This window comes from Sminthopsis crassicaudata, chromosome 4, assembly GCF_048593235.1.
Source record: "Sminthopsis crassicaudata isolate SCR6 chromosome 4, ASM4859323v1, whole genome shotgun sequence".
Taxonomy (NCBI): domain Eukaryota; kingdom Metazoa; phylum Chordata; class Mammalia; order Dasyuromorphia; family Dasyuridae; genus Sminthopsis; species Sminthopsis crassicaudata.
The window spans coordinates 301,307,504-301,329,869 of record NC_133620.1 but is presented as its reverse complement, the minus strand read 5'-3'; the positions used below and the strand labels follow the sequence as shown (position 1 = coordinate 301,329,869).

The 22,366-nt window shown below is 36.5% G+C and overlaps 1 protein-coding gene across 1 annotated transcript in view; it reads left to right on the top strand.

The window, feature by feature from the left end:
- Positions 1–22,366, top strand: part of NTN1 (netrin 1) — a 454,000-nt gene that overhangs the window by 254,066 nt on the left and 177,568 nt on the right. The window contains exon 3 of the mRNA XM_074311942.1: positions 20,720–20,908. Within this exon, the coding sequence (XP_074168043.1) occupies positions 20,720–20,908 (189 nt within the window). The remainder of the gene's footprint in view (positions 1–20,719; positions 20,909–22,366) is intronic.

Here is a 22,366-nt window from a genome sequence, read left to right as displayed (position 1 = left end):
GATTTCTTTTTAAGTTTTTATGTCTCTCTTGAGTCCTATATTTGAAGATCAAACTTTTTGTTTAGTTCTTTCTTTTTCATCAGAAATAGATGGAATTCACCTATTTCATTGAATGTCCATCTTCTTCCATGGGAAAAAATACTCATTTTTGGCTGGGTAAGTTATTCTTGGCTGTACATCAAGTTCCTTAGCCTTTCAGAATACCAGATTCCAGGCCCTTCGATCCTTTAATGTGGAAGCTGCTAGATACTGAGTAATCCTTATTGTGGCTCCTCTGTTTGTTTTTTTCCTAGCTGCTTGTATTATTTTGTTTTAGAATTTTCTTTTTCTAATTCACTAACTCTGTTTTTCAGGGAGGTGATTTCTTTATCCACTATATCTTTAAATGAGTAGGATGACTTATCCAGACTCTCTTGCTAAGCTTCCTTTTCTTTTCCCCATTTTCCTTCTCTCTCTTCTTCTAGCTCTCTTGTAAGAGCCTTTTTAATTTCTTCTGTGAGAGCCTTGTGTGGTGGGCACCAGATCATATCCCACTTTGGGGTGTCATCTAGAGACAATCTGTTTTTCCTCAGGGTTTGAAGTCTGCTCTCTATCAGTATAGAAGCTATCTATAGTTAGAGCATGCTTTAACTTTTTACTCATTTTGACAAAAAAGAAATAAATAAAATAAAATAAAAAACCAACTGTGGTCTGCTTTTGGGGGCAGTATGGTATTACCAAGCTCTATAGACAATAGGAAGTAGCAATGTAGCAGCAATGGGACAGCAATGGCTGTGTTGTGTCTGCACAGCAGGGTTGCACTCTGAGAGTGTGCTGAGTCACTCCAGGAGTCGTATGGGTGTGGCCGGGTCAGGAGAGACTCCTGTTACTTCCTGTGTTTATAGCTTCTCTGCTGATTTGCTGGCTTGCTGCCAGAGCAAAGTAGCTCACACTGTGGTAAAGTTCTCCCCGAAAATTTTCCACTGGGTGAGATCACCCCCCTCCCCCCCCCCCCCCCCCCCCCCCCCCCCCCCCGTGTCTGCTCAGCATAGTTGCCTTCCATGTTCTCACTGCCAACTTTCCTGACCCTGCACCTGGTCTAACAGTCCCCTCCCGGGAGCAAAACCAGACCTTTTCTTGTGAATTTCGAAGCTATCTTCTGTTGGTAATGTGTTGTACTTCCAATATCATAGGTTTTTTTCAATCAACCACTACTTGTGAGGCCTTTCATAAAAGAAGTAGTCTGAGGGAAAAGAAGAGCTTAGATAGATGTGTGTGTCCTCTTTGCCATCTTGGCTCCACCTCAGGACAGATGTTCTTAACTTGGAGTCCAATGAACTTGTTTAAAAACATTTTGATAACTGTTATTTAAATAAATTGATTTTCCTTTTAATCCAGTATGTTTTGTTTTGTGCATTAAAAACATTATGCTTTTTTTTAATTACAGCTTTTATTTTCAAAATATATACATGGATAATTTTCAAATTCACCCTTATAAAACATTGTGTTCTAATTTTTCCCTTCCTTCCTTTATTTCCTCCCCTAGATGGCAAGTGATCCAATATATGTTAAATATATATAATTCTTCTATACATATTTCCACAAATATGCTGCACAAGAAAAATCAGATCAAAAAAGAAAAAATGAGAAAGAAAACAAAATGCAAGCAAACAAGAACAAAAAGAGTGATGATGCTATGTTGTGAACCACACTTAGTTCCCACAGTCCTCTCTTTGGGTGCGGATGGTTCTCCTAATCACAAGATCATTGGAATTGGTCTGAATCATATCAATGTTGAAGAGAGTCACGTCCATCAGAATTGATCATCATATAATCTTGCTTTCGCTGTATATGATGTTCTCCTGGTTCTGCTCATTTGACTTAGCATCAGTTCATGTAAGTCTCTCCAGGCCTTTCTGAAATTATCCTGCTGGTCATTTCTTACAGAACAATAATATTCCATTACATTCACATACCATAACTTATTCAGCCATTCTCCAACTGATGGGCATCCGTTTCCAGTTTTCTTTCCACTACAAAAAGAGCTGCCACAAACATTCTTGCACAAACAGGCCCCTTTCCCTTCTTTAAGATCTCCTTGGGATATAAGCCCAGTAGAAACCTGCTGGATCAAAGCATATGCACAGTTTGATAGCTTTGGGGGCATAGTTCTAGATTGCTCTCCAGAATGGTTGGATCATTTCATAACTCCTCCAACAATGTTTTAGTTTCCCAATTTTCCTACATCCTCTCCAACATTTGTCATTATCTTTTCTTGTCATCTTAGCCAATCTTAGAGTAAGGTACCTCAAAGTTATCTTAATTTGTACTTCTCTGATCAATAGTGATTTAGAGCACCTTTTCATGTGCATAGACATGTAAAAAAAAGTTTGAGAGTTCCACTTTGGCATAGAAAAAAAATTAGTTCATGCCAGCTAAACTCATGACTTTTCATGGTAGTAGAAAGCTGATTTCATAGTTCAGAGTGAGAGACATTTATGTCTGTTAGGAGAGTTTTTTTGAAGAAAGCAAATTCAAATCTGTAAGAGTAGGGAATGAGATTACTTACTAGAGACAAAACTTTCTAAACCTGTTAACAGGGAAAGAGTACAGGAATCTACATGTCTGTCTTAGCTCTCCCTTTTCAATGTTTCTTTTCAATGTTTCAGACAACTCTATTAGTGATTTTGATGCCTTCAAAGTTTTATCTAGGAAAGATCCCTATTTACTTCTGTGGAAGGGCCTTAGTAGGATCTTTCTTAAGATCTTGTGACTAACTTGCTGAAACAATCAACCCTAATCACCTGCTATCTCATGCCTCCTGCAAGCCACAGCTAGTTAGCAGAGTTGAAGAAAACCCTGGCTCTTTATATATCTATCTGTGGAGAATGGAGGAATACTAACTGTAACAAAGAACAAAGTGAAGAGATGTGTGTCTTCTTGGCTTGGATTGCGATTGCTTGGTATTTAATACTGTGGTATTAAAACTATGTTATTTTTTGTGCTATTTATACTCAGAATAATAAAATGTTAGGGATTGAAATTGATCCATAATAAGTACCTCCTCATCCCTTTTAAGAGCCAGCATCACTCAAAATGTCCTATCTGTAGCCATTGTAAATCTTGGCACATATTGGCAAGATTTCTTCGTGTGGTTGATTTCTGGTATAGATGGTTACTGCTCTTTTTGGTTCTCTTACTTTCTTCTTCCTAAAGACATTTTGTTGAGCTTTTTGACTGAAGATTTTAAGGCCCAGATGTCTTCTCTTAACAAATACTTTTAATATTTTCTATAAGAATGTGGATTCTACATTTTAACCTTCTCTGCCATTCTTCTTCCCATTCTTACAGCCCCACAAGTTCATCCCCATCAGTTTGGCAATTCATTTTTCTAGAAAGTTTAATGTTTTCCTTTCCTGGTTGTTGATTATCTTCTTCAGCTTGTTTTCTCTATTATTTACAAAAAAATGTTAAATAAGACCATTCTTAACATTGAGTTCTAGAGTTCTACACTGTTTATCTCTAGTGTCCATATCTACTTTCTTCTTATCGCCACAATTCTTCTGATTTAAAAATATTATTCTTATAACTTGCAAAGACTTGTGGAAAGTTTAAATAGATTAATTTTACTAGTTCCTTCTTTCCCATATGAGCATTTACCCCATTGAAAATAGTTATATAAATATTATTATATTATTAGTAATTATTATGTCTCCCACTGCTTTTTACCCAGAGAGTCATCCTTTATAGCAATATTTTTAAAATGAGGGGGAAAAGTAGTTTAAAATTCTGACAGAGTATTTGGTATTTTACTTCCATAGTCCTCCACTTCTACAAGGATATGCACTATACTTTCTCTTTTTTTTTCAGAGCCAAATTTTTCATTATAATTACTCATTGTTTGCTTTTATTTTTTTCTTCTTTTCATGTATAATTGCTCTAGCAAATATATATATATATACATATATATATATATATATATATATATATATATATATATATATATTGTTTTCTGGTTCTGCTTACTTCACCATGGATTAGTTCATATAGGTCTTCCCATGTTCTTTATTTACTTCATATTCATAATTTCTTACAGCCCAAGAATATTCCATTTCTTTTTACCTCAAATCTCCTTTGGAAGTAGGTGATTTTTAAGCATTTATTAAGTACTATATGCCAGGCATTCTATACAAAACCAAGTAAAAAGAAAACAGTTCTTGTCCTCAAGGAGGTGGAGGAGGACATTCACATAAAAGGAAGTTGAAATGGAGTTGGGGGGAGAAGATAGTTGGAGTTTGGGCATGATAAAGAAGCCCAAAAGAGTGTTGTCTGGTCACAAATGAAGAGATGGCTGTCCTTTAAGTGGAGAAATCCAAGGAGCAGAAGGGACTGACAAAGGATGAATTTTAGGGCTGAAATGATAATCATACTTTGGTAGCTGTGGTGCTGACCCTAGTTTCCCCAATATCATACCTTTTGTGTAGTTCTATGCCATTGGGTCTAGAGAATTCACATTTTTGACAGTTGCTTTTGTCCTCCCTCCCCTTCCAAAACAAAATAAAATCCAGTTCATATTACAAGAAGAGGCTTTTTGTATTCTTTAAAATATTTTAATGATGCTTTTCCCCCATACTATTACTTCTTTGTAACTTTCCAAAAATTTTTCTAGTGTCTGTACTAGAAGGGGACAATACTTTAATAAGCTAGTTGTTTTGTGTATGATGATCCCTTGAATTTTCTATTAAATTAGCATCAGAAATAATAATTCCTAACCTGTGTTAGTGGAAATATCCTTGAAATATTGGTTCCCTACCCCACATCACCCTTTTTTTCTCCCCATCTAGACCTTAAAATAATTCTAAGCTGGTTTCTTTGTATGTGAAATGGAGAGATTCCTGAGGGTAATCTGATGACTTTTGCACAGGAAGGTATAAGATTCAGGAGTTAAGCTGTTATGCCAAAACAGAGCCTTCCATAGTAGAGTTCTTTTCCCTCAGGATTACTGAGGACATCCTAAAAGTTGAGAGTATAATATATTTCATACAATAAGGAGGAAAATTTTTTCTTTAATCCAAGGAACAGAATGTTTTCCATTCTCTCACAAGTCTATATAGCCCCAGGCCTGGATTTTGTTTTCATTTTACAGATGGAGAAAGGGAAATGATTAGGGACAAACCAGCCCAGATGGGCAAGAGCTCAGGCTTCTTTTGTCATTGACTCATACCCAGACCAACAAGATTATTTCCTTGGGCTCAGAAAAGGGCAGGGAATTCATCTCTGAGGAACATTTTTTCTGTCCTAATATAAGTGTCTTCTTTGGAGATTCTTTAAAGAAAAGCCCTTGGGATTTTGGATGCTGATTGAATTCCCGAGTTGTCTATGCCTTTTTCTCTGCCTATCTAAAGGGACTTAACTCTTATGAGGAAGGATCTTAGAAGAAAAGCAGGTGTTTGTTTATAGATGTTATATTTATAAGGTGTTACCAATAGGAGAGTAGTTAAACTAGGTTTTTGATCTGATTCATTTAAAGTGATTGTGATGTCACTGAGCCTGCTCATTAACTATGATCATGAATTTCAGACTGCCTTTGCTAAGCACTAAACAGTAAGTTGAAACAGCTGTGTGATTCAATAGATAAGAGCATTGTGTCCCGAGTCAGGAAGACAGAAGTTCAAATATGACCTCAGATACTTATTAGCTGTGTGACCCTAAGCAAGTCAATTAACCCTTGTTTGCCTTAATCCATTGGAGAAAGAAATGGCAAACAACTCCGGTATCTTTACCAAGAAAACTGCATGGACAGTATTTGTATGCTATGTATGTTCCACGGGGCATGAAGAGTTGAACATGACTGGAAAAAAAAAAAAAAAACTCTATGTTGTCACCCTTAGGGAAATTTATAGTATTTAAAGCTTAAAAGGAATACACAAATTATCTTGGCCAATCATTTCCTTTTGCCAATCAGGAAACTAATAACATATCCAAGTGCTTTGCAAACTTTTAAAAATGCTGTTATTGTCTCAGTTTTGGGTTGTAATTATTATTATGCCTTATGGTTAGTAAGTAACAAAAAAGGAGATTTGAATCCAGGTTCTGATTCTAAAGTCAGAAATACATCTGTTTTGGAGGAGTTGAACCATTTATTAAGCATCTAGTATGTGTCAAGTAATATGCTTCAGTGCTTTCCATACATTAGCTCATTTTATCCTCACAGCAACTTTTTGAGGTATTTACCTATTTGAGTAGAGGAAACTGAGAAAGACAGAGATTGTCTGAAGTCAGATTTGAAAGACAACACTGACAAGTGACTGAACAGCACAAAAGAAATCTTGACCACTGAATTGAAATCCACTATTTTCAAAAACAGATAAATCAAGTCAATGTACAAAGTAGTTGGGTGAATGTATATGGTGTCTCTGTTGTGTGAACAGGAGGGGAGTGTTTTCTTGGGTATGTTTTCCTGATTTGTGTAAGAGGAACAGAATTACTTTAATAATTAAGCATCACTTCCTGCTAACCTTTACCCATCTCCCCACTGTCACCCGTAAACCTACAATTAGAGAGAGACCTCATCTTAGTTCCAAATAACAGTAATGTGGCAGATCATAGCTGGGGAATGACTTTGGGGAATTGAGAGACAAGCTCGGCTCAGTTGTCTGGCAAATTAGCCCCCATGTGTCTATTTAATGAAGCATTCTATGCTCCCTCTAGGAAGTAGGGATATGAGAGAAGTCCCTTGCCTTTTTAAAGCTGCTTCTAGTATAGGGAATTGGGGTTGGGTGCAGAAAAACAACTTCCCTGAGCTAAAGAGATTTAGCTCATATTTTTCTTTGGCTTAGTCCTAGAAGCTGGTTATCATTCCCCTGAAGCTTATAGAAAAAGCGAAGTCAGGAGGGCTTCAGGTATCTTATCTAAGAGAACATTTTAAGAATAAGGAACACTAAAAATGTCTTGATACCCTTATATCAGGGTACCTTCTTGTCACCAGGTTCTCTGAAAGCAATCACTTTGGACTTTCTTAGCAGGCACTGGGGAGCTATTGAAGATGGAATAATGAAGCAATGTCAGAGGAAGATTATCCTGTGCATAGACTTGATTAATTCTGACTTGCAAGGCACTATATTCAGCCAGATCTCGTGAAGGAAAAAAATTAAAAATAAATGAAATAGTCCCCGACTTCAAGAAAATTGAGGTCTAAATCTAAAGTCGGGATGGAAGGGCGAAATGGATCTGCTATGTACATATATAGACTGGCAAGGGAGAATATAGAGTCTGGGAATCTTTTATAGTAATTCTGGCTGCTGGATAGTAGACAGAAATAAGAGTAGAACCTGAGAGATGCTACTTGGCAACAAAGAAGGGATGTTTGTCTCCAAGTGTTACAATGAAAATGGTCAAACATCCAGAGGAAAGAGAAAAGGGAATGGAGAGGGGGAGAAGAGGGAGAGGGAAGAAGGAAAAAAGAGGGGGAGAGGGAGAAGGAAGAAAAGGAAGGAGGGGGAAGGGAAAAGGAGAGAGAAAGAGAGGAAGGGAGGGGAAGAAGGTAAAAGGGAGAAGGAGGGAGAGAAGGAGAAAGAGAGGGAGATTTAGGAAAGGGAGAGGGAAAGGGAGAGAAGGAGACAAGAAAGAAGAAAAAGAAGGGAGTAGATGACCTTGTTTCAGAAGAGAAATCTCTTAATCATTCTTCATAAGAGAAAAATGGGTATCTTAAGAGTTAGGAGCAGACTATTTCAAACTCCTAGAGAGAGCCAGCAGCAAGAAAAAGAAGATTAGGTTGGGGGAAAAAACCAGGATGTTTACAGGAAAAAAAAAGTCAATGGAAAATATGACATAAGAATAGCCAAATTTGACATTTTGCTGTAGCTTCCCAGTGGCCCTGAACCAACCAGGGACAAAACCAGCTAAAGTACAGAGAGGGGAAATAAAAAGTTAGAAATGACATTAGATTGTTTTTGTGCCAGTCTTGTGCATGGCCACAGAAATGACTTTTCATCTTGGTAATCTTGGCCTTATATGTTACCACACCTTATAGTCTCAAGAAATATCCTTTTATTATCCTTTATCCTTTTATTATCCTTTATGTCACCCCTAGAGCTTTAGTAGGAGTCGTCTAATCCAATATTCCCTTTTCTGCCTCACATACCCTCCCAAGTTTTGGTTTTCTGTCTCAAAAGAGGCAGCATTATCAAACCTTAGGGGTATTTCTTCCAGGAGATCTGGTCATCCAAAGTGGAGAATCTGACCCTGGGGAGGAGGGGGAGGAAGAAAGGGGTAAGGAGTTCCTCTAGCTTTCTTTGTCTAATGGCTTGACAAAAGGGGGCTGGCTTTCCAAACAGACACAGGTGTGAAGAACCTGTTCCTATAGTGTTTGCTTAGCTCTGTTAGGAGTCTCACAAGCACTGTTGACAGAAGGCTATTTTATGTTCAGCCTTGCCTAATGCTCCCGAAGCATTCAATAAACATAGACTACAGATCTCCATAACATTTATCTTGAATCTAAAGTCAATCCTTGGCTTTAGAAGGGAAACCCCAGCTTCCCTGACTGATGCTTTTGATTTAGTGAAAGCCTTTTCAAAAAGAAAAGTTTTACATTTTTTTTCTTTCACTTTGATCCATGCATTGACCATTTTAATTTTGGATCAACCATCTTATCAAAGATAAAGATTCAGGAAAATTTGTTCTTTTAATTTTATTTTGCTTTTAGGCCTTTTTATTTTATTGGAGGTTTCCTCTGGAGATGATTAAAAGGAGACAACGAGGAGTTAAAAAATACTAGTAATAGAGTTTTACCTTCTATAAGCATTAACTTGCCTATTGATCTTTGTTGAATTAAAAATAAGTAAATATACTGTTAGAGGAAGTGAATCAAATCAATTTTAATATTCAAGTCGATTGAACAAACACTTTTTGTGCACCCAGCTATGTGCTAGGATAGGCACTTGGGCATACAAAGAAAAAAACAGAAAAACAAAAAAAGTTTTCTCTCAAGGCTTATTCTTACTGGATAAAGCCTGATAAGAAGTAGAAATAGCATAAATTGGGAGAAGGAAGTTGTAAAAGGGACTAACAATGAGGAAATCAGAAAAAAAGAAGTCAAGACTGAAAAGAAATGGATTCCAGGAGAGAAAGGGGAAGAAACCAGCGTGTGTGTGTGTGTGTGTGTGTGTGTGTGTGTGTGTGTGTGTGTGTGTGTGTACATAAAAGCCTTGGAAGGCTTAAAAGGCATAAAAGGACACTGAGGCAGGAGATGGAAAGCTGAGTTTGAGAACAGCTTAGTTTTATTAGAACTTAAAGATGACAGAAAACCCCAAATTTTGAGCAAAGGAAAAGGCAAGATACTCTTCTAAGAGAGGTTAACTAAACAAGAGAAAAGATTAGGACAGATATCTTTCTCATTTATTTCTTTCTTTCCAACATAGTTTGATGGCAAGATTTCCTGGGCCAGAATTGACTTATAATGCCAAGCCAAAGTGTTTTTATTTTAACTTGGAGGCAATAGGGAACTTCTAAAGATTCTGGAGCAAGCTAGTGACATGGTCAGACCTGTGCTTTCAGAACATTAGATTGGAGATTCTTTGGAGAGGAGAGAGACTAGAACTAGAAAATCTACTAGAAGGTCTTTTTAAGAGAGAAAAAGCACCTGAAAGTAGATGGTGATAGGGTAAGAGAAAAGAGATGAATATGAGTAATGTTTGTGCCTCTTTTTTCCTTTGTGCCATCTTTTCTATTCTTTCAGCAGAGTCCCTTGGGACCTCTTACTTTGCCCTCCATATTGAAGCTGTAATGAGCTCCCTTTCCTTCCCAGTTCCATATTTCACTTAATTTCAGTACTAAATTGTCCCTCCTCATCTTCCTTTCTCTAGTGTCAGAGAATGAAATTGCCCTACTCCTTATTACCACAATCCTATCTCTTCCCATCTCATTTGGGAGTTCCTTCTATCTCTCTCTTCTCTCCTCCTAATATTCAACCTTTCCTTATCCATTGGCTCTTTTCCTGCTACTTATATTCTATCCTTTTTTTGGTCAAGAACTCTTCCCCATCCATTACTGTAAAAGGTACCTTCCATTCCCTTTTAAATTTGTTATGTGATATGATCTTTTATATCTGGATCACATATCCATTTAGAAATATGGTATGTGATACAGAATGGTATCTAATCCTAATTTCTCCAGCCTGCTTTCCAGATTTCCCCAGAAAATTTTGCTATGTAGTCAATCCTTACCCTCTTCTTGAGGCCCTTGATATCTTGTGTAGCTAACCTGCTTCAATAATCAATTTTTATTGTGTGATAAAATTATTTAAATAATAGTTTGTACCATGGTTTAATTTATAGTAGTTGTAGGTTCTTTCTCCTCCTCTCTCCCCTTTCCCTCCATTATTTCCTGTGCAATTCTTGACTTTTGTTCTGCCAGATGACTTGTTATAATTTTGCTTAATTCTATAAAACAAGGCCTTTCTTCACCTGGAAACTGGAGATAATAATTGTGCCTTCCTTACAAGGTTGATGGGTTTGGTGGTTTGATTGGTATGGCATTGAATCTATAAAGTAATGTTGCTAGAAAAATCATTTTATTACATTAGCACATGCCAATCACAATCAGTTAATTCCTAGCCAGTTGTTTAATCTTAAACAAACAAACAAAAAAATCTTGTTTAAGATTACTTTGTAAAGAGTGTTTTCTGGTCATAATTTTATAATTATTTATTATTTCTGTCTTGGTCACTAGATTCCCAGTTACATTCTTTAGTTACCATTTCTTTATCTTTTCCTCCTGGTTTTGTTGAAAATATATGGAAAGATTGTTTTATGTGTTCATTTCATGATGTTACTCATAAATTTTAGGATTCTCTAAGCAAATCATATCATCTGAAAAAAATAATGATTTTATTTTGTCTTCTGCTTGTACTTATTTGTTAAATTTTCTTTTCTTTTCTTATTGCTATGGCTAGCATTTCCAGAATCATATTGATACTAATAGTGACAGCTGACATAGTGATTGCTAGATTTGAAGTCAGGAATACTTTAATTCAAATTCCTCCTTCAACATTTATAAGCTCTGTAACACTGGGCAAATCACTTTATCTCAATTTCCTCCTTTGTTAATTGGTAATAATACCACCTATTTCACAGGATCTTTGTGAGAAATCAAAATAAATAAGATAATATATGTAGAGAGTTTGACAAACCTTAAAATAGGAGGGAAATTCTATTTTGTTATTTTACCACTGATCCTACTGGAAAAAGTTCCTACTGATTTTCATTTACAGATGTTTGCTAATGCTTTTTTGTTAGATGCTGTTTACTATAATAAGGAACAGTCTGATTATGCCTATGTTTCCAGGTGTTTTTAACATGAAAGGATAATTTTTGTTTTCATTATTAATGTGGTCAATTATGTTTATAGTTTTCCTAATATTGAAGCAACCCTATATTCCTAACATAAATCTCATTTGATCATATTACATAATCTTTTTAATATGTCTTTTAGGATTTTTGCTAATATTTTTTTTCAGTATTTTTCATTGGCATTAGTCCATATTTTTTCTCTCTGACTGCTCTCTCCCTAGTTTTAAGTATTACAACCAGAATGCCTCATAGAAGGAATTTGGCAGCATTTTCTCCTATATTTGAAAACAATTTATTTAAAATTATACTTTTTCTTCTTTGAATACTAGAATTTACAACTTGTTCAGATTCTCTTTCTCAGTTTGGTTTATTTAGGTTCTCTGCTTCTTGTTCTGTTAATGTGGATATTTTACTTTTTTGTAAATGTTAATCTATTTCATTTAAGAAATTTTTGCTGTCATGTAATTGGGCAGACTTTTTCAAATAATTTTCTTTATAAATTATTTTTTCGCTGTGCATATTAACAGTTTAGTTTTCCTCATTTTAATTACATTAGCTAAGGTCTTTAATTGATTTTGCTATTTTTTCTTACCTCCAAACTCTAGTTTATTTGAGTAGTTTTCTTATGGAAATGTGGAGCCAAGCCCTTTCTCTGGGCTTTTTTTCTGTTATCCCAGGCTAAGATAATGATCTCCCTTCAGATGCTGGATTTCTGGAACTGATTTTGACTTTCAATTTGTAAATTGATTAGAAGAATGATTTTGAGATAAAACAAGATGTGAAACCAAATTTATTAAGAAGATGATAGAAAGTGCATAAAAGATGGCTTTGAATTTTCAAACTTGGGAGATTGACAAGATGTTGCTCTTGAGAGATATAGAAAATTAGGAAGAGTGATTGATTTTATGAAAGATGTTATTGCTGATTTAAGATGTGCAGTAGTAAGTTGGTAATATGGAATTGGAGAGAGAGAGAGAGAAAGAGAATGGACTAGAGTTATTAAAATGGGAATCATCCCCATAGAGATGATAATGGAAGCTATAAGAGTTCATGAGATCACCAAAACAGATAGTAAAAGAGAGAAGAAAAGAAGGTCCAAGGGCACAGCTTGGAGAACATCCTTAATTTTGAAATTTTGCCTCTAACAAAGGAGACTGAGAAGTCCTCAGACAAATAGGAGACCCAAGATTGAGAAGTATTGCAAAAGCTGAGGAAAGAGAAACTAAGTGGTCATTAGTTTCCAAAGTAGAAAAGAGATCCAAGAAAAATGCTTTCCTCTATTACACCTAAGATATTATTAACCAAACAAACACTTTAAGTCAAAGGCTTGAAGACAAGTTGCAAAAGGTTAGGGAAATAAGGACAAAAAGTATGAACATAGGATTGCTAGAATGCTATGAGATCTAGAAATATTTTAAGGTTTATAAAATGCTTAAAATACATTATTTTATTTTCACAATAACATGTAAAATTGAACTCATATATATCATCTTCATCTTCCAGAAGTGAATGCTGAGCATCAGAGAGATTAGGTGACTTGCTCATCTCACAATGTTAGAAGAGTGAACCCAAGCATCTTTTGATTCCAAACTCCTTCCATTACTCTTTCCATGGGTCTCTAGTCTCCTAAATGAACCCAAAAGATAATAAAGAAGTTGTAGCTACCGGGAGGGATAGATCAATCATAAGAGGAGCCCAAGTTGGAAGGAACCTCAGAAATCATGTAATCCAACTCTAACTTGAGAGATGAGAAAACTGAGACCTATAGAAGATTATCACTTTGCCAGTAAGTAATGGAACAAGAATTTGGACTCAAGTTCTATGACTCCAGGTGTGTGATCTTTCAACTTCAACTACAAATTCTACCTGCAGTTATCCTTTCCCTTCCTTCCATTTTCATCGTCACTACTCTACTTTCAGACCTCCATTATTTCTCATGTTGATTACTGTAATAGATGGGTATCAAAATGAGGTAACAAAAAAGTTTGTTTTCCACAGAGTGCTAGAATTCTGAGAATTAGGATAGCAATCAACAAAGTTACTTAATAGGTGGATCTAACCAATCAGAAACGGGGCTCTGTATTCTTTTCAACTATAGTCTCACCACAGACCCCCAATCTGGCTCAAAGTAGTCAGGGTCAATGACCTAGCAAAGGTAAATTGCTTATTAACCAACACAGTCCATAGAAGGCGTTTTCTGCCATCTTTGAACTAGGGATGCATGACAAGGAAGGATGGGACATATCTAGGAAGGCTTGAAGAAGGCGGAGAAGGAAACACTGCTACTCAGCAAAATATTAACCAATCAGGAATGACTGGGAGATTGGGTGGCACATGGGAGGATTTTGATTAATATAAGCATACTCTCACTTCTTATACCAGCTCACACCTATTTCCTGCAGGAACATAAGCACTCCTTCATTTATCCCAAAGACCCTCTATTGTTTTGGGGGATCTTGGACTCTTTAATCACTTTCATAATAATTACTGCAATAACCTCCCAATAGGTTTCCCTCTTCCCCCTCCAATTATCTCCCACATAGCTATGAAAATTTGAACATTAAACTACTTTGCTCAAGATGCTCCAAAAGTTTGCTATTTCTTCTGCATTAAAATATAAATTCTTCTGTTTGGCATTTGTGAAGCCCTTTTCAACTTTGTTCCAACCTATTTTTCTAGACTAACTTGACTTGCTTCTTTGTGTTCTCTCTGTGTTCCAGCCAGAGTTGATCTCCTTACTGTTTCTTGTGTAGCACTGTTTTTCATGTCTAGAATGCTCTCTATCCTCCTCTCAGAATTCAACCTCTCAGAATGCGAAACTCCCTTCAGAAAATTGTCTACACTAAACCTTTCCTGACTACCCTGAGTTGTTGTTCTTCCTCCTCTCCTAGTTATTTGTATAAACAGTTATCCATTCTATAACATGGGGATTAAGGGGATGGGTCCCTGCTGTCTGGAAATTTTGCATAAAATTTTTTGATCCTCCCTTTGTATTAGAGAAGTCTAAATTTTTTTTCCTTTTTCTTTAAGGGGTATTTATAGTACCTTATTGTAAAATTTGGGTTAAGCATCTGGTCATAAGGCTCTGTATGATCTGCTGGCTTTTGCAGTTTCCACAAACTCCCCCAAATTCCCATTTAATTTCTCATGCCAACTCATGATGTTGTAGACAAATTAAAACCATGATGGAGAAAGGTGGGATGTGGAAAGGATAACTGTAGTTCATATTTACTTAACTATTTCCCCTCTATTCTAGTAGGAAATAAGCTCTTTGGGGGCAGGAGCTTTTTATCTTTGTACTGTTCTTGGCACACAATTGGCAGATTTAACTTAGCTGAAGCAACAAGATGTCCTGAGGGAGATCTAGAAGATAACATTGGCAGATGTGTCAAAATCAAAATCACCACCACTATCTCCCCTAGCAACTTCTTTCAGACTGTGATGGAATCAGCTCAGGATCCAGATATCATGGGCTCCAGGAATTGTAATGTCCCCCAGGTTACCAATTCTGCTATCAGCTGGTGCTCTAGCCATTTTCGGGGGAGCTAACCAAATGGAGATATGGCCTTTCAGTTGGGTTCTGATTTCTGTATTCTCAGCAACTAATAATTTCTGAAAATTTCATGGTATGAATATGGCCAGAACATGACATGAAAGTCTGGTTCTAGACAAGATGAGACAAAAATCTCAATTATCAGGACCGAAATTCAGGAGCTAAGTCCAAAGTTCTGATGGAAAGGAGACAAAATGATGTCTAGGTTACAGGCAAAGGTAGTAGAAGATGGCTGGGACATCTAAAATAGATGCACTACTTCTGTTTTGGACATTTCCATCTAACTTGTAGCTAAAACCTCTTAAAAATGTTGTTCCCTTATTGGAATGGGAGGAGGTATTATTCTGCTTTTTCTATTCCAGTTTTTAGTACTTAGCAGAGAACTTGACACTAATAGCCACTTAATAAATGCTTTTTTTGTTGTTAATTTTCATCCATTCATTAATTTTTTTCATTTTATTGTATTGATGATAAATAAGGAAACAATAAGTAAGCATCTAGATATTCTTAATGAGTTTAAGTCATCAAGTCCAAATGTTATATCCTAAGATGATGAAAAGAACTGGCAGATATGATTGCTAACTCATTCTCACAGGTATTTGGAAGTCCATCAAAAATAGGAGAGATATTTCAAGACAGGAATGAAATTTTCACATTTTAGGACATTTTCTACACAATTCAGATCAGGGTTACTGTTTATTTAATAGTCTCCAGATCATTCTCCTTTCTTGCTCAAGAAATTTAATATCTGGATCACCATCTCCTCCAATTCTTTATATAAGAGCACTTCAGTGTACATCAACAGATGCACCCTTAAGACTCCTAACCTCTAAATTCTTACCTCCTAAAATCTCATGATCTTTTTCTCTCCTCTTCTTCATTCCATCTTAGCAATACATGAGGATAGTCATACACTGAATCTTACTATTATTCATAAATATCATTTATAGTATAGTATGAATACAATATTTTAAAAATATTATTATCCATAAATTCCACTTAAGCAGAAAGTCTGCTTATCATCTCATCTTTCTCAGCACTTTACACTTTCTAAAGCCAATCTCTGTCTTTCTACCCTCATATCCCTAACCCCAATACTATTACCTCTCCTCTGATTCAATTTTTTGGTCCTATAGTTATTCAGTTCAGCTGTACAGTTCTCTTCACTTGCTTCCCTTGCTTCCTTGGTCAATCATTCCTTGTCTTTTGCCAAATCTCAGCCCTGCATCCCTTTCATCATTTGCCTCCTCCACTCCTATTCATATATTTTGCTTAACAAGGCTGGAGGAAGTTCTTAATCGAGCTAATTGAATACATTACAAATTCATATTTTCCAAATTCAGCTGGGCCTTCATGCAATGAGGCAGTCTTTTACTTCCTAATCGATTCTCAGTCTTACACCCAGCAAAAGTTTTTCCAAACCCTCTTTCCTCAAGCCTCCCATACCTTTCCTTTCTCCTTCCTCTTAGCTGGAGACCTTCCTTCTTAACTGAGGAAATTGAGGCTATCTAATTAAACATTCTTCTTTTCTCCTCATCTTTATCTCAAAATCCTTTGATATTGTGCCTTACTCCTAACAATGAAGTGGCCCTTTTTTTTTTGTCACATTGTACTTTTGATCCTCTTTCTTCTCAGTTCCCTAGTACATTTCAAATTCAATCATTCTTCTCTCTTTTTTTGAACTTTAACCTGTTCTTATCAATTGCCTACAATTGCCTATCAAATCCAAATTCACACATGCCCAAGTCTTCCTTAAACCCTATTATGACCTCATTATCCTAATATACCTACACACACACATATATATGTATATGTGTGTGTGTGTGTGTATATATATACACACACACACACACACATCCTCCTTTTCTCAACAAAAATCCTAGAAAGGATTGTACTCTTCTACTTCCCCTTTTCATTCATTCTACAATTCTTTGCAATCTGCTTTGTAATCTCATCACCTAATTGAAACTGCACTCTCCAAAGTGACTAATTATCTTTTAATTGCCGATTCTAATATCTTTTTAAAAATTCCTCATCCTTTTTAATTTAATTACTTCCTTTGATACCGTTGGCCACCCTCTCCTTCTACAGCTTTTGTAATATTACTTTTCTATTTTCCATCTCTGTACAACTACTCTTCTCATTTTCCTTTGCTGGTTCATGATCCATATGTTCCCTAATGTTTCCAAAGCTCTATCCAGAGCCCCCTACTCTTTTCTCTCTAAATTTTCCTTCTATAACCTTGTCAGCTCCCATCGGTTTAATTATCATCTTTGTCCTGTGTCCTATGTCTCCCACCCCCCCCCCCAGCTTCAACCTGTATCACCAGTTACCTACACATCCACAGAACATTTCAAACCTGTTCTAGAGATATCTGAAAACTCAATATGTTCAAAACAAAACACATTATCTTTCCTTCAGAAACAAATAAACAAACACCAAAACCAGATCAGACATCCTCCTTCCAAACTTCTCTTTTTCTTTGAGGGTACTATCTTTTACCCAGATCCTTAATCTAATTATTATCCTAAACTTTGTCCTACATACTATCTTCACATACCCAATCAAGTGCAAAATCTTGTCATTTATATCTCTAACAACAGCTCTCACATCTGATTGCTTAAACAATTACTACTTTAATTAAGGCCCTTATCACCTCTTCTCTAGATTGTTTCCATAGCCTCCTAATTGATCTTCATTCTTTCTCCAATACAGTTCATTGTCCACACAGCTGCTAAAGTGATTTTCCTGAAAGGCAGATCTGATCATATCTCTTCCCTACTTAGTCAACTTTTGCCTCTTAGAATAAAATATAAATTCTTCTATTTAGTTTTCAAAGTCTTCATAATCCTATCTTCTCCTTTCTTAGTCCCGGTATATTACTCTCTCTCCAGTTCTCCACAATCTAGCCCTCTTTCTGTTTTTCACAGGATACTCCATTTTCCATCTCTGTATCTTTTGTACTTAACTATCCCCATGCCTGGAATATATTTTCACCTTCTCTTCTGCTCATAGAATACTTCTCTTCCTTCAAGGTACAACACAAGCACCACATGAAGCCTTTCCTGTTCACTCCTCTTTCCCTTCCCTCTCAAGCTATGTTATATTTAACTACTTTGCATGCTTTTATATTTTTCCTTTGATGAATGACTGCTTAAGTATCTCTCTTATATCTCTTTCTCTGTTTCTAAAGAGCATCTTTATATTGTACTTGTTACAGAATATTCACATACAATCTATTCCTATCATTATTCATTTTCTTCAGGTGACCTACAAACTTATTTAGAGACTTATAAACAAACATTCAGAGTCATTAGGAGAATACTGACTTTAAAAAGATGTTTTTTTAAATTAAATTAAATTTTTTTTTATTTTTATGATGAACCTTGTTTTTTCAGGGTAAAAAAAATATATATATATTGCACCATTTTCCAAGTGCCATTCAGAGTACTTTCTGTTCCTATTCAGCTGTGGACCCAGATTTCTGTCCACATACAGATTTTGACCAATATGTATGTATATTCTTTCCATTGAACACAGTTTCAATATATATAAAACAAGGAAGGATTAAATTAGATGATTTTCCTGGGAAGTATAAATCTCAGTGAAGATAGCTGTCTATTAAAACACTGGATTTATAAGACCAGTGTTCACATGGTCTGATACTACACAGTTATGTGACTTATTGAACCTCAGTTTTCTTATTTGAGCAGAGTTAGACTTGATGACCCATAAGTCCCCTTCCATGCTGTGATTCTGATTCCTTGTTTCTCTGTGGTCATCTTTATCCGTTTTGTTTGGCCTTGCTCAGGGTGTTTGTTAGGTGGCAAGATTAGAGCCCTGACCTCCTGGCCATAATAAAGCTGCCTTTTCCGCTCAGTTTGAAATTTGATAATGAAACAAATACCAAATATTTTTCTCTCCAAGTGAAATAGGAGATAAACAGGAAGGAATCAAGGATTAAGGTGTCTCTCTGGAGAAGGAGATTGGTGACAGGCAGGGAGTTGAGTGTCTCCTCAATGTGGAGCAGAAAGGTCCAGATGTGGTTTGCCTTACCCAGGGCATTTTTCCATTTGTGTAGAGAAAATAAAATAAAGAGCAAAGAAAACAAGCATAAAATACTTTACCATATACCAGGTTCTTGCAATTCCCCCTTTAAGGTGCCCTTGATAGCTTTGAGGAGAGGGGAGAAAAGAGGAGGGGGAGAGAAAGAGCTGACCTTTTGATGTTCTTTTCCTTAGTTGTCTTTTGTGTGACCAATTGTTTTTAAAGACCACTTTGTTGATCTGAGGTATATATGGCAAAGAAATACCAGCCTCTTCTAGCTTTGGAGCTGGGGAAGTATGAGGTTGGGCTTCTAGGAGAAGGGTCAGGGGACTTCATTCACAGAATTTCAGAGCTGAATGGGACCTCAGAGGCCTTTTAGCCCAAACTGTAATGAATAAGAGTCCCTTCTACTTCACACCCAATAGCCTTTGCATGAAAATCTCTAGTAAGTGGAAAACCCTTGTTTCTAAGTGCTACTTAAAAGCTACTAGCCATACAACATTCATCACCTTTCTTTGTATCATACTTAATTTGTATATATGTCTCATTTTTTTTTTATCAGCCTAAAGCTGTTCCAAAGAATGGTTAGGGTCTTATGTATCAAATGAGATAATATTTTAAAAACTCTTGTTTACAATGTCTGGCAAAGTGTAAAGCACTTGATAAATGCTTGTTCCCCTTCCCCTTCCCGCCTTGTGTAGCTGATGGGATAGTAGAAAGAACCCCTGGGATCAGTAGACTTGGTTACACAATTGCTAGTTTTGTGCCATGGCTTCTGTTTCCTGACTTCTAAAGTGGAAATAGTAATACTCATATTGTGAAAGAGCTTAGTTTGGAGTTTAAGAGGACATGGATTCAAATGCTGCTTTTGACAAATACTGATTGTTTGATCTTGGATAAATTAATCTTTCTGTGTTAATAGGCAACTGACTAAAGCCAAAAACTGAAGAGAAGGTATCCATCAGCATTGATAGAGGGAATTTCCTCACTAGGGACTTCCTAATGAAGGTCATAGGTCTGAAACGTGTGTGTGTGTGTGTGTGTGTGTGTGTGTGTGTAATCTGTATATCCAAGTATATATATATATATATATATATATATATATATATATATAGAGAGAGAGAGAGAGAGAGAGAGAGAGAGAGAATTATATATGTATACATAGTATAATCCTATGCTATACACATATAGATATACTCCTGCCTCACAATGTTATTGTAGGACTTTATTTGTGAACTTTAAAATGCTGTCTAAATATGATTTATCATCACTTCTTGGAGGGATTTTTAATAAATAATAAACATAAACAATCTTATGCTGTGCAATACTTGTCCATATTGTTTTAACTCTCCTCTTCAGAAGATTTATCAGAAGCCTTCATCTGACTATTTTCACATTTTGTGGATTCTAGGACCATTGCAATGTTCAGATTTGCCAATAGTAATGTTAATGTCTTTGTTATTCTTCTCACTTCATAGATATTTAGTAAAATTGGTCTGGGAAAGGCCTGAACGGTTCCATTTCAATGGCACATGTACTGTAAGTTTCTCTGGAGAATTTGGCTGTCATTTGTTTTCTCTCCAACAACTGGCCAAGGGTCCCTGCTTACAGTAGAAGCTCAATTAATATTTACTGATGTGGCCAATGTAAGAATGAAGATTTCCTCACAGAAAAAGATCTGGTCAAGTAATAGAGATTAAAGGAAGAAAAGAAATGGAAGGGGTTCATTCCAGCCCCTAAGTTCTCTAAGTTGCTTCCAAACTAACATTTTCTCTCTCTGCTTCTCCTGCAGCCTGTAATTGCAACCTGCATGCCCGCCGCTGCCGCTTCAACATGGAACTCTACAAGTTATCTGGGCGCAAGAGTGGGGGTGTGTGCCTCAACTGTCGGCACAACACTGCTGGACGCCACTGTCACTACTGCAAGGAAGGCTACTATAGAGATATGAACAAACTGATCACTCACAGAAAGGCCTGCAAAGGTGAATGGGATAGAGGGTGAACCTCTGTATACCTTCAGTGATATCTTCTCTGCTCCCCAATAGAACTGCTAAAATTTGAGGAGTCATGGGGCTCTACTATGCATTATTTTTCTGCATTATTCTTTCCTTCTTCTCTTTCATCTCTCTCTCTCTCTCCCCCCTCCTAGTCCCCTTGCTCACTCTTTCTCCTCCTTCTATCCTTCAATCTCCTTTTTCTCCTCCTCCTTGTAACCCTCCCTCTTCTTATCTTCCTTCTCTCCCTCCTGTTTTTCCCTCTTTCCTCTCCTTCTTCCTCCTCCTTCCTTCCTCCATCTTTCTCTCCCTCCTGTTTTTCTTGCTTGCTTTTGGACTTAACACTAGTTCTTTTGGGCAGTGTGGCCAACTTAAGCAGAAACAAAGAAGGGGAGTAGGAAAAGTCTCAAAGGAGAAGAAAGACTTAACACATTTTTTGTAGGTGCATAGCTTTCAGATCCCAATCTAAAATCTCACTCTTCTTTCCTCTCCTTTGCACAGGTGTGCCACATACCAGGAGAAAAGAGTCATATTCATGAGGCTTAGTGTCAGAGACAAAGCCAAATACATGCAGACATACTTCAGACGTCCCTACATGTGAACACTGTATAGTGATCCCCAGTTTTAGGGGGCAGGGTCCATCTGCAAATATCTTTGCTTCTAAGGACAAAATATTAAAAGGAGACAAGAGAATCTATTTTTGTTCAGTGAAACAAGCACGAATGGATTAACTTTCTGATGTTTATTTTTTCTCTCTTCATTGAAAATGAAGCAAGAAGGAATGACTCAGAGGATTTGATGAAACTAGCACATGAGGTACAGGGTAGATTTCTTTTCTATTAACATTTGAAGAAATCTACAAACCAGATTCTCCTAGTTCTTAGTGAAGGAACTGAAGTGTCCCCAAGAAGTCTTATTTGTTTATTTATTCACTTATTTATTTAAAGAAGATCCATGCAGAGAAACAGCAGGAATCAGAGCCAGGCTTCTGGCTCTAAATAGAGGCAGTGGGAGGGACTTGATAAAAAGGATGCCTCACTATTTGGGGAGCCAGGCTGTGGCCTGAGGAGAAAATAGCCACCGACTTTATGGAATCTTAGGGTAATATATAATATCACCAATTTAGACTTGGAAGATTCATCAGAAATTATCTGGTAAAACTCTTGTCATTACACAAACAAGAAAAATGAAGTTCAAAGAGATTAAGCAACTCACTCATACTAATAGAGTGAGAATTTGAATCCAGACCCTTTGACTAGGAACTCTAAGCTTAGCATGCTTTCCATGACACCTGCCTTTTAGGTGAGAGAGGGAACACTCCTTAGGAGAATATTTAGTCTAACCCCAGGAAGGCCAAGTGCCTTTCCTAAGATCATACAGCAAGTGGCAGTCAAAATTGGAGTCTGACTCCCAGCTCAGTGCATATCTGTGTTAGAACCACATCCT